The sequence below is a fragment of the Musca domestica genome, unplaced genomic scaffold (assembly GCF_030504385.1).
Source record: "Musca domestica strain aabys unplaced genomic scaffold, Musca_domestica.polishedcontigs.V.1.1 79, whole genome shotgun sequence".
NCBI lineage: Eukaryota > Metazoa > Arthropoda > Insecta > Diptera > Muscidae > Musca > Musca domestica.
This window is the reverse complement of record NW_026712406.1, coordinates 1136055-1148784: the sequence shown is the minus strand read 5'-3', so window position 1 is coordinate 1148784 and position 12730 is coordinate 1136055. Positions and strand designations below refer to the sequence as shown.

The window sequence follows — 12730 nt, the reverse complement described above, 5'->3', positions numbered from 1 at the left end:
TTATTTTTCTGGAAACAACAGTTTTGTGGCTGGCGTTATATCACGAGAGAAATTGCCGGCTTTTGAGCGTATGTTATGGCGTGCTTGCCGTGGCAATGTTTTCCTAAGACAAGCCATGATTGAATCTCCTTTGGAGGATCCATCAAATGTAAGGATAATAGAATACACATTTGAATCATTATTTTTATTATTTTTTAATAAATTACCCTTTGCTTTGCTTGCAGGGCGATCAAGTCTACAAGTCGGTGTTCATCATCTTCTTCCAAGGTGATCAATTGAAAACACGTGTCAAGAAGATCTGTGAAGGTTTCCGGGCAACTCTCTATCCCTGTCCCGAGGCACCAGCCGATCGTCGTGAAATGGCAATGGGTGTAATGACACGCATTGAAGATTTGAACACGGTTTTGGGCCAAACTCAAGATCATCGTCACCGTGTTTTGGTGGCAGCTGCTAAAAATTTGAAAAATTGGTTTGTCAAGGTTCGCAAAATCAAGGCCATTTATCATACACTGAACCTCTTCAATTTGGATGTAACACAAAAGTGTTTGATTGCCGAGTGTTGGGTGCCCGTACTGGACATTGAGACCATTCAGCTGGCATTGCGTCGTGGTACCGAGAGATCGGGTTCTTCTGTACCGCCTATTTTGAATCGCATGCAGACATTTGAAAATCCCCCCACCTATAATCGCACCAATAAATTTACCAAAGCTTTTCAGGCTCTAATCGATGCCTATGGTGTGGCCACGTATCGCGAAATGAATCCAGCTCCGTATACCATTATTACGTTCCCGTTTTTGTTTGCCGTGATGTTTGGTGATTTGGGCCATGGTGCCATTATGGCCCTGTTCGGTCTGTGGATGATACGCAAGGAAAAAGGCTTGGCAGCCCAAAAGACGGACAATGAAATTTGGAATATCTTTTTTGGCGGTCGTTACATTATCTTCTTAATGGGTGTATTCTCCATGTATACGGGTCTAATTTACAATGACATCTTTTCGAAATCCCTCAACATATTTGGCTCACATTGGGAGGTGAATTACAACAAGTCGACGGTATTGGAAAATAAATATCTACAATTGAATCCGGAGACAAGCGATTATTTGGGTACACCGTACCCGTTCGGCATGGATCCCATATGGCAGGTGGCCGGAGCCAATAAGATTATATTCCAGAATGCGTACAAAATGAAAATTTCCATTATATTCGGTGTGATCCATATGATCTTTGGTGTCGCCATGTCCTACCACAACCACACATATTTCAAGAATCGTTTGTCACTGATCTTTGAGTTTATTCCTCAATTGATTTTCTTGTTGTTTTTGTTCTTCTACATGGTTTTGTTGATGTTCATTAAATGGAATCGCTATGCTGCTACCAATAAACGTAAGTTGTGGAGGAATTGTTTTTTGGTTATTTTAATACATTTATTTTTATCTGCAGCACCTTATTCGGCTTCTTGTGCTCCATCGATTTTGATTACATTCATTGACATGGTCTTGTTTAATACTCCGAAACCGGTTCCGGAGGGTTGTGAAGTTTATATGTTTGGCGGCCAGCATTTCTTCCAGGTGGTTTTCGTACTTGTGGCATTGTCTTGCATTCCTGTTATGCTCTTGGGCAAACCCCTGCAGATAATGAAGCAACGCAAACATGCCAATGTAAGTTCGTGCATATATATATTTTAAGACACATTTAAGAACTTTCTTCATCACATTTCATGGATCACGCCACTGCTTTTTGTTTTTTAATTCGCCCATTCATGTCATTCATTTCTTGAAACAAAAGAGGCAATTTATTAAATCTGCAAAATTTCTTTATCTTTTTTAACATTTCTTAACGTATAACAAATACTTATAGGAAGAGGTTAGTTCTTTGTGGTCCATAACAATATTTTAATAGAATAAATTTTAGAAATCGATCTTAAAGTATTTTGTAAAATTGAATATTTATTTTGCTTAATTTTCTAGGTCCAACCAATAACCGGTAGTGATGCTGAAGTTGGTATGTCTAACGGGCAACCAGCTGCCCATGGTGCTGGTGGTCACCACGATGAGGAAGAAATGTCGGAAATATTCATCCATCAAGGAATTCATACCATTGAATATGTCCTCGGCTCTGTCTCACACACTGCATCCTATTTGCGTTTGTGGGCCTTGTCGCTGGCTCATGCCCGTAAGTATTGCACATTTTTCATATTATAACCGTTATTCTTCCACACCAGACCTTGGGCCAATAAAAATATTGTGATGTGTGTAATTTGAAGGGAACCCGATGCTTATTTCAAATTTTATGTTCGTTTTTGTTATTAAAAACTTGGATCCTTTGTGGGGGAGGTACCAGAAGGAATGATCCGATCGCTACCATATTTATAACGGATCTTGTGTTTATGTAAATATTGAGATGCGCCAAGTCTGAATGCAATCGGATGTTAATTTGATGTTTTTAATGAGCTTCATGAGTATTCAAAAATTTTACCCTTTGTGGGGAAGGTATCAGAAGGAGTGGACCGATATATTCCATCTACACACCAGACCTTGGGTTAATGAAAATATTGTGATGTGTGTAATTTGAAGACGATCGGACTCTTACATCACATTTTAAAAGAGTTATAGTTATTCAAAATTTTGACCCTTTGTGGGGGAGGTTCTGGATGGAGTGGACCGATATTGTCAATTTTCGCACCTGATATAGCACTGATAGAAATATTAGAATTTGCAAAGTTGGAGCAAAATCGGATTATTCTTTCCCTTTCTGTGTAGTAAATTATTTTCTTTGAAAATTTTGATATTTTGTGAGGGAGGTATCAGAATGAGTGGACAAATATTGTCCATCTCCCATCTTTGAATTTCATTCTGTCCAATGGCCAGTCTCAGTTTCTTTTTTAAATTTTATTGAATGAAAGCAAATGATAGCGGAAATAGCATCAAATTTTAGAATAATTTTAGATTTGTTCGAATTGGTCGCCTTTGGCACGAATTATGACCTTCAATCGGCCAATGAAACCGTCACAAACTGCCCGAATGTTGCTCTGCGGTATATTGGAACATTCGCGGCGAAGAGCTTGCTTGAGGTGGTCAACACTTTGGTATTTTTTAGTTCCAACCTTGCTTTCCAAAATACTCCAGACACAATAGTCCAACGGATTGGTATGCCGAGATTTTGGTGGCCAACCGAAGGTGCGCATTTTCAGCTGACCTCTTTGGCAAGTAAACACGATCATTTTGTTTGTTTACAAACAGCTGGACATCGAATGTTTTCTCATCGGAGAAAACGAAATTCATCAGTTTACCACTTTCGGTCATGCGGAGCATCTCTTTAGCTCTTTTGAGTCTATTTTCTTTCCGTTGCGGTGTAAGTTCTTGTTTTTTTTTTTTTTGGAATATAAATGGCTTTACCTATATTGGTAGGTTTCAATCATGTCGCTTCTTTACTTTTCGAACCATTTCTGCTGATGTTGCTGTTTTCTTCCGTCCACTTCCTTGACGTCGGGCTACGCTACCCGCGATGGTACGAGACACAAAAGATTTATTCACATTTAAATGCTGGAGTGCCCTTACGATAGTTTCCAGCTAAATATATAGGATAGAAATAGAATAATAACTTTTTCTGGAAAATCCTCACCAAAATTTTTTTACGCTTGTAAACAATATTGGAATAATTTTAACAGCTGCCGGATCAGTGACAGCAGTCTGAAGTTGGTTGCAGTTTTTTCATCACACCCTGTACATTAATATATTTTCTTTTATGTATATTTTAGAACTTGCTGAAGTCTTGTGGAACATGGTATTGTCGATTGGCTTGAAACAGGAAGGCTGGTTCGGAGGCATTATGCTGACAATTGTGTTTGCTTTCTGGGCTATTTTGACTGTTGGCATTTTAGTGCTGATGGAAGGTTTATCAGCATTTTTGCATACATTACGTTTGCATTGGTAAGACAATCGATTGGTGTTTGTATTTATAAAAAATATTAATTCATTTGTTTGTCTCCTTCTAGGGTTGAGTTCCAAAGTAAATTTTACCAAGGAACCGGCTATGCATTCCAACCCTTCTCATTCGATGCCATCATTGAGAATGGCAGTGCTGCCAGTTCAGCAGAAAATGAGTAAATTGAAAAAATTAATAAAAACACCGATAAACAAATAATAATTGAAAGTTGAAACCAATAATTATATTACAACAACTTATACAAGAGCAGTAACTACACACATATATACAACAATATAATATTATTATTAGTATGATATAGCAAACTTTGAGTCTCATATATAATCTTTAAAACAAAAAAACAAAAGAAAAACAAATATTCAATGAATTTATTACAAATACATAAAGAAGAATTTATAGTAGCTAAATGAAAACACAAACTCTTTAATGTTAAATGTTTACTTCATAAAATAAAAGATTAACAAATTTATATAAATATCCATCTCTATGGTATCTAGATATATTGTATTCGTAATTATCTTTAACAAAATAAACACAACAACATCATATATGCATAAAAATGTCATCCAACAAAATATACATCAGATATTTCCTGTATTGTTTGCAAAATAAATAATAATAATAAACATCATTCTACAACATCCGAACATAAAAAAACATAGAAAATTAAACGCATCATACCGCATAGCATGAGATTACTAAGGGTAACTAGTTAAACAATTTACACATACAATATATAATTATAGTCTACTTAAGTGGAACAAGAAAAGTAACGTTTTTCTTCAAAATAGAGAAATTTAATAATAAAAAAAAAGTTATATAGTTAAAAAGAAATTTCGATATGAAATACAATAACCAAATCAACTACAACTACAACAATCATATTTATTAATTACAATAACAATAACCTTATTAAAATATACCTATTAACAATTCAAATAAAACATTACATTTATTTAATTATCAAACTATACTACTAAATTTATATTAATTATATAATTGTTTCATGACATTGCACGTATGAAATACTTTACCAGTATGTAGTAAATGTTGCTTTCCAAAAAAAAAAACAAATATTCATATATATATGATAAAATGCTTTAATAATATTTAAAATTTAAAGAATAACATTGAAATAATAAATAAAATAAATGCTTGGAATAGTAAATATTCCTTATCAAAGCCCAGAAATTGTTGTCGTTTTATTTTTGTCATTTAATTTCAATTAGATTGGTGTACCATCTGACATTTGATGGTCGATTCAACATCAAAAGAGGTGGACTCAAAGAACGAAATGGTTCCAGACATCAATGGATGCATCATTAAGAATGTTAAGATCTGGCCTCGTATGATTATTGGTCAAGAAGCATTTATGTGCCTTCTTAGGTAGAAAAATTCTCCCCCATATTCTCTCGCAAGCATTAAAAATGAGGAGGGAAGAATAAAAACACGAAAATACTTTAAAATTCACTGTTGTCTTAAGGAGACATCTTGTTACTATACAGGGTGGGATGAAAAAACTGCAACCAAATTCAGATTACTGTCATTTCTAAGCCACTAGACCTACAGCTGTTAAAATTATTCCAGTGACATGTCATTATATTGTTTGCAAGCGTATAAAAGCCCTTTGGTGAGAATTTTCCAGAAAAAAAAGTTATTCGTGATGGAATTCAAGCGTGATTGGATGATTTCTCTATATTTGGCTAGAAAACCACAAGTTGGTATTGTTAGAGCACTCCAGCATTAAAATGTGAATAAATCTTTTGTGTCTAGTACCATCGCTCGTTACCATGATACTGGTAGCGTAGCCCGACGTCAAGGAAGTGGACGGAAGAAAACAGCAACGTCAGTAGAAATGGTTCGAAAAGAAAAGAAGCGACTTGATCGAGACCCCCTGTCGCAGTGGCCGAAAAATGGCTCGTGAACTGAACATATCGCAATATTCCATTTGGAAAAGATTCAAAAATGAGCTCGGGGTAAAGCCATTGAAATTCCAAAAAGTCCAAGAACTTACACCGCAACAGAAAGAAAATAGACTCAAAAGAGCTAAAGAGTTGCTTCGCTTTGCCGAAAGTGGTGAACTGCCGAATTTGGTTTTCTCCGATGAGAAAACATTCGTTGTCCAGTAGTTTGTAAACAAACAAAATGATCGTGTTTACTTGCCAAATATGTCAGCTGAAAATGTGCACCTTCGGTTGGCCACCAGGACTCAAGCGACGGCCATGGTGAGGGTGTGGGGTCGAATATTATCGCGAAAATATTCTGGAGGGTGTATTAAAGCCTTGGGCGCGCAAACATTTTGGCCGCAGACCTTGGACATTCCAACAGGACTCAGCACCATCGCACTCAGCACGTGCCACACAAGAATGGTTACAAAATGAGGTTCCTCGCTTCATTTCCAGCGCACAATGGCCACCAAAATCTGGGCCAAAATACCGCAGAGCAACATTCGGGCAGCGTGTGACGGTTTCATTGGCCGTTTGAAGGCCATAATTCGTGTCAAACGTGACCAATTCGAACAAATCTAAACTTATTCTAAAATTGTCACATTTTTTGCTTTCGTTAGATAAAATTTAAAAATTATGGCGTTTGACTTTGTTGCAGAGAAAGGATTTTCCGTTTTTGCTCGAACTTTGCAAATCCTAATATTTGTATCAGTGCTAGGTCAGGTGCGAAAATAGAAAATATCGGTCCCCTCCATCAAGTACCTTCCCCACAAACTGTCAAAATTTTGAATAATTATAACTCTTATAAAATGTTATGCAAGTTTCCGATTGTCTTCGAATTACACACATCACAATATTTTTATTAATCCGAGGTCTGATGTGAAGATGGAATATATCGGTCCACTCCTTCTGGTACCACCCCAACAAGGGTCAAAATTGTTTACATCAAGGACATTTAGATTGAAAGTTTTGTTAGACGAAAAAGGGCTTCTTTTCAACTGGTTTGGAAATGTATTTCAGGCCTTTGAAATACATCAATTAGGGCGCTACTATTATGTGAGATTTCACAAAATCTTCTTTCCTAGTATAATTGATTTATTGAAATAACTTTAAATACAAACATGTTAAAATAATTCAAATTAACTACCTCCCAGGCAATTATATTGCATAACTATACATACATACATATATTTATTTAATTAACTAATAAATTATCCATAAATTCTACAAATTTATCCATATTCTTTCCGGGCTCATAGGTATTCTGTTTGTCCACAAGTACACTTTCCAACGCTGTCTTCAGCTCATTGACAGTACAACACTGCAGATAGCCCTCCTTTTTCATGTGCAAAGCCAATTCCTGTTGATGATTATTCATCAATTGGTCATTGATGACCAAAACGCCCAGTTTGCGGGCAGTTAAAATATCCAAGCAAGTGCCAGCGCCTGCATGTCCCACAACCAAATCTGAATTAATAATGTCCATACGTTTTGGCTCGATTTTAAAATCATACTGTTCCACTTGTATGCCATGCTTTGCTGCTATTGCCGCCTCATCAACTTTGTTACCTTTGCCCACCTGAAGGATCAGATGTTTACAACCTTTCTTTTTCAGAAGCTGCAAAATGTCATCGCTGGTCATTTCCCTGATGAGGGAATCGAACTTTGTGCTTCCCACAGTAACATAGACAGTTGTGATTGGTGGTGTCATTGGGAATGTTTTAAGTGTATATTTTTCCAACTTTTCCAAGATTGTCTTGATCAGTCGTTCTCTGAAATGCTCACGTCGGTGTTCAGGAGTTGATTGTCGTTGGAAACAAAAACGAAACGAATATGGAGGCTACAAAGGAATTCCCGATAAAAAATAAACAGAAAGCAAAGACTCCGGGTACTCTGTTGTTTACGAATGAGTGTAATGCATAACGCCCGGGTACTCTGTTGTTTACGAATGAGACATGAGAAAATTGAACATCTTCACTAAAAGAGCCCGGAACTAGTTCGTTGCGAGCGTTGGAAACAAAAATGAAAAACGTCCCAACGAAACGAATATGAAGGCCACAAAGGAATACCCGATAAAAAATAAACAGAAAGCAAAGACTCCGGGTACTCTGTTGTTTACGAATGAGACATGAGAAAATTGAACATCTTCACTAAAGAGCGCGGAACTAGTTGCTACTATAGACTTGGGTAAAACCGAGTACTCGACGAGATAGTTCATCTTACTTCACTCACTGGTTTTTCAAATTCCTGTTCAAATCTGATTTTTTCTGTAATTTATCTTGTCAAATATAATGGCAAAGAAAACAGGTTCCCATCTCTGATTTGTGGATGTACAATAGATTTCTCAATAAACATTGACAATTGTACAATAAGGAGGTAGAACCATGGTACAATGAAGAGAAGGTAGGTCAACTTTGAAAAAATTGCAATTATAGAGGTCTACCTCTTTGGCTTGTAATGTGAGAATTAGTATCAAAACAATAAAAAATCAAACAACTTGTTGCATTTATTTTGAATAAATAATTGAAAACCGCGAAAACTAAATGAAAGGTCAACACTCATTTTCAAAACCAGGTTCTATATATCTCTAAAGGATTATTTCTCTACAAAAACTCTAGATTTTGTCGATGCATACGATGAAATAAACATTTTGAAAACATTCGAAGTTGAATGTTTTCTGAACAATTTTTTGTTATTGAAAAGAAAACGCATACATAAACAATTACATAATTATTAAGCCAAGAAAATAAAAAAATTGAAATCATATGGTATCATAGCCCTACCTTGATATCATTGTACCATGGGTAGAACTGCTTCGTAAAACTACAGAAATGCAGCCCTGATGTTATACCCGTTTCCTGTTGAATTTGCATGCCAACAAGTTGTTTTCATTTATCCAATATTTTTCCAAATTTTTTAAATCAAATAAAATCAAAAATATAATCCAAACTGTTCAATTTTTCATTTTAGTACTTAAATGCAAAGCAGCTGATTGCCAGAGAGTAAATGATATGGCAACTTCAAATGTCAAATGCCGTTATGTCCGTTATTTTCAATGAATATTTGAAAGGGCTTGTTGAATTTAGGGCTTGTTACTGTATAACGATGCAAAGGTAAATGCGAAAGAAATTCACCATTTTATGCCATGTTTACGTTAGAACTTTTTGTAGGGTTAACCTACTTTGAGAGGATATATTTGAAGTAAAAGTAATGGATATGACAATTTAAATCCAAATCCAGTGGGTTAACCCTCATATATATAAACGTACTATTAAATTGATTTTCAAAACCCGATGTACCGTAGTGAAATACTCAACTTTCCTACCGTGGTAAAATAGGTATAACTTGATATTGTTCAGGAATTGTCCAGCAAGGACAATGTGTCCGCCATAAAATGAAACCCACAAGAATTAAAAAACTTGCCGAAAACGAATCAATTCAAAATTTGTTAAAAATTTTCCTCTCCAATCGCTCTCTTTGCAGGTTTTAACAGAAGAACAATTTGCAACAGTTGTTACACATTTTTGGGTAACCAGACAGCTATTGTCTTCTTGGCATGGTATAATTATTAGAGGGGTAAATTTCATTTGATAAGGTCAAACGTGTCTCATTGAAATCACGGGTTAGACCCTAGGTCTCTTTGGACCAAACCCGTTTCAGGACATTTGGAGTCGGTCCACTCCTTCTGGTACCTCCCACACAATATGTCAACATTTTCAAAGAAAATAATTTACTCACAGAAAGAGTAATCCGATTTTGCTTCAACTTTGAGAATTATTATAATAACCTCCGAATAACGTCGTATAAGAAAACATATAAAAATCTAATCATATTTGAAAAAAAAAAATATTTCTTAAAATTAAATGTAAATAGTCGTTATAGTCCAAATCTGGCACGTTGTAATATTTATATCCGTCTTAGGTCAGATAGGAATTGTTCAATATTGGCTAACAGCTTCGGAACCTCCCCCATAAAGAGCCAACAAATTGAATAATCATAACTTAAGGCCGGGGGGTATACATCTTTCGGCAAAACCAACTGATACCAATTTACTTGTTTTTGGCACATTTTTGTTTTGCCATTGGAATGACCCGCATATTACTCAGTCGAGTGTCAGCTATCCTCAAGCTTTTCCCCTTATTTCATGCTTCATTTAACATGTTGTTGAAGGTTTTCATCGAAGCAGCCGCAATCGGTGGTCGTAACACATGTTTGATAACACAATATCATCGTTGTTTTATGTTGTGTTATGTTCGTGCATTCCATGTGCAAAAGTTTGTAACACTAGGGCATTCAATTATAGATAATTTTTGTTTGTAATTATTTTTCTTAAATGTTTAAAAAATCATATATATTGTTGTATATTTATACAAATATATTAATAATATTAAAATAGATCAAATTGTCAAATTTTTGTATGTGACATGTATTCCTTTGTCTCGTGCAGTGGCATCCCTACACAACTTGTGTGGTCGAGAGTTTTATGTTTCGACACGCAACTGGTTACAGTGGGAGATATTTGACAATAACAACACACAAGGAAATGTAGCGCTTTTGACTTCCAAATATTATATGACTGTAACTGCGGCACGAAAACATCGGTAATACTTTAAAAACAACTATAATCGTCTGGCACTGTTAAAATACTGGGATTTTATGCTTTTCTATTTTTTCGATATCATGAAGGGAAAATCGGTTATCGTAGTTAAAAGTTTTACATTCTTGCAATTCAATTATTTATGGCGAATTTTTTGATTTACGGCAAACGGAATAATAAAATAAATATTTTCTCTACACCATTTGTTGGGGTCGCAGACCACAGATAATGCATCAGTTGTCCTGCACTGGTTCTTATTAGTGGACTGTTCCAGAACTGCAAGAATGTAAAATTTTTAACTACGACATCGACATTACTTTTATGATATCGAAAAAAAAAAATGTAGAAATAGTAGATTCTTGCAGGTTCTGGAACAGAGCATAGGCGAACACTCTTAAGCTGGGAATACATAAAGCGCTTATCTGGCTGTCTTAAGTCATCGGCTGGCTTCTTCAGAAATGAACAAAGGAGCCTACGTCTAAAATCGAACTAAGTCAACCTGCAACTCCTTTGTTCATCTACGAAGAAGCCAGCCGATGACTTAAGCCAGCCAAATATGCTCTTTATGTATGTCAAGCCTTAGGCGGCAATAAATGTGAATATTCTGGACGCTGACAAATTCGATCAGAACGGAGCTCAAAATTACGATAGAAAACTGTAGCCACCACATTTGCACTGATGGTTCAAATATTGAAAAGGGACCAATAACTTGGGGGTTTACACCCAAAAGGAAATTTATGACCTATTCCAGAACCTGCAATAATCTACTAGTTTTGTAAATTTGTATACCCTTCACCATACATAGTATGGATGGTGTATTGAGTACAGAGTACAGGGTGAGATAAAAAAACTGCAACCAACTTCAGACTGTTGTCATTTTAAAGCTACTCGTCCGACAGTTGTTCAAATTATTCCAGCGTACAAAAGCAGAATAAGAGTTATTCGCGATGGAATTCAAGCGTGATTGTATGATTTCTTTATATTTGGCTGGAAAACCACAAGTGGCTATCGTTGATCGAAACCCGGGTCGCAGTGGTCGAAAAATGCCTCATGAGCTGAACATATCGCAATATTCCATTCGGCAAATATTGAAAAATGAGCTCAAGGTAAAGCCATTGAAATTCCAAAAAGTGCAAGAACTTATACCACAACAGAAATGAAAATAGACTCAAAAGAGCTAAGCAGATGCTTAGCTTGGCCGATAGTGGTGAACTGCCGAATTTGGTTTTCTCCGATGAGAAAACATTCGTTGTCCAGCAATTTGAAAACAAAGAAAATAATCGTGTTTAAATGCCAAAGAGGTCACCTGAAAATGTGCACCTTCGGTTGGCCACCAGAACTCAAGCGCCGGTCATGGTGATGGCATCAGAATAAATGCCGAATATTATCGCAAAAGTATTCTGGAGGGTGTATTAAAGCCTTGGGCACGCAAACATTTTGGCGGCAGACCTTGGTCATTTCAACAGGACTTGGCACGCGCCACCCAAGAATGGTTACACAATGAGGTTCCTCGCTTCATTTCCAGCGCGTAGTAGCCACCATTATTTCAGGATACCAATCCGTTGGACTATTGTGTCTGGAGTATTTTGGAAAGTGAGGTTAACACTAAAAAATACAAAAGTTTCGATCACCTCAAGCAAGCGCTTCGCCGTTTGAAGGCCATAATTCGTGCCAAAGGATCGAACAAATTCTGAATTATTCTAAAATTTGATGCTATTTCCGACATTTTTTGCTTTCATTCAATAATAATTAATTTACATTTTTTTAATTTTATTGAATGAAAGCAAAAAATGTCGGAAATACTTATATCCCCCATATAACGGTACCCCCCGATATTCGATATTTTGAAGAGTTTAGTCACATTTTTCAATGGAATTGTATGAAAATCTACATTAGGAGTTCCTTCCGAGTACTTTGCCCAATAGAAAAGAATTGTCTATGTAGGTCCACGGTGTCGTATAGCCCCCATACAACGGAATCCCCGATATTCGGTATTTTGATGATTTTAGCCACATTTTTCAATGAAATTAAGACAAGGAGTTCCTTCTGTATACTTTAGCCCCTGGAAGAGAATTGTCTATATACGATATCTTATAGCCCCCATATAACCTTAACCCGATTTTTTGATGATTTCAGACAAAATTTTCAATTGAATTTTCGTAAAATCCCCACAAGGTGTTCCTTCTGAGTAGTTTATCCCTAGAAGAGAATTGTCTACCTAGCTACTTGTTTTTATGTTCAT

General features: G+C 36.0%; 2 protein-coding genes across 11 annotated transcripts in view; one reads left to right on the top strand and one right to left on the bottom strand.

Moving 5' to 3' along the window:
- Positions 1 to 4474, top strand: part of LOC101894206 (V-type proton ATPase 116 kDa subunit a 1) — a 31956-nt gene extending 27482 nt beyond the window's left edge. For 6 of the 10 annotated variants that reach the window (XM_059130734.1, XM_059130736.1, XM_059130738.1 and 3 more), the window contains 5 exons: positions 22 to 148; positions 225 to 1658; positions 1968 to 2172; positions 3758 to 3929; positions 3995 to 4474. In XM_059130734.1, coding sequence (XP_058986717.1) covers positions 22 to 148; positions 225 to 1658; positions 1968 to 2172; positions 3758 to 3929; positions 3995 to 4106 — 2050 coding nt within the window. In that variant the 3' untranslated portion in view covers positions 4107 to 4474. The remainder of the gene's footprint in view (positions 1 to 21; positions 149 to 224; positions 1659 to 1967; positions 2173 to 3757; positions 3930 to 3994) is intronic. The other 4 variants (XM_059130741.1, XM_059130743.1, XM_059130739.1 and 1 more) reach the window with 1 other exon arrangement.
- Positions 4475 to 7059: 2585 nt separating this feature from the next.
- Positions 7060 to 7727, bottom strand: LOC131806530 (UDP-N-acetylglucosamine transferase subunit ALG13 homolog). The gene has a single exon (XM_059130710.1). The coding sequence runs from the start codon at positions 7600 to 7602 to the stop codon at positions 7087 to 7089; it is 516 nt and encodes a 171-aa protein (XP_058986693.1). The 5' UTR covers positions 7603 to 7727; the 3' UTR covers positions 7060 to 7086.
- Positions 7728 to 12730: the final 5003 nt, after the last annotated feature.

Coding starts and splice junctions, on each gene's coding strand:
- LOC131806530 (XM_059130710.1), bottom strand. CDS start 7,602: ATGACACCACCAATCACAACTGTCTATGTTACTGTGGGAAGCACAAAG.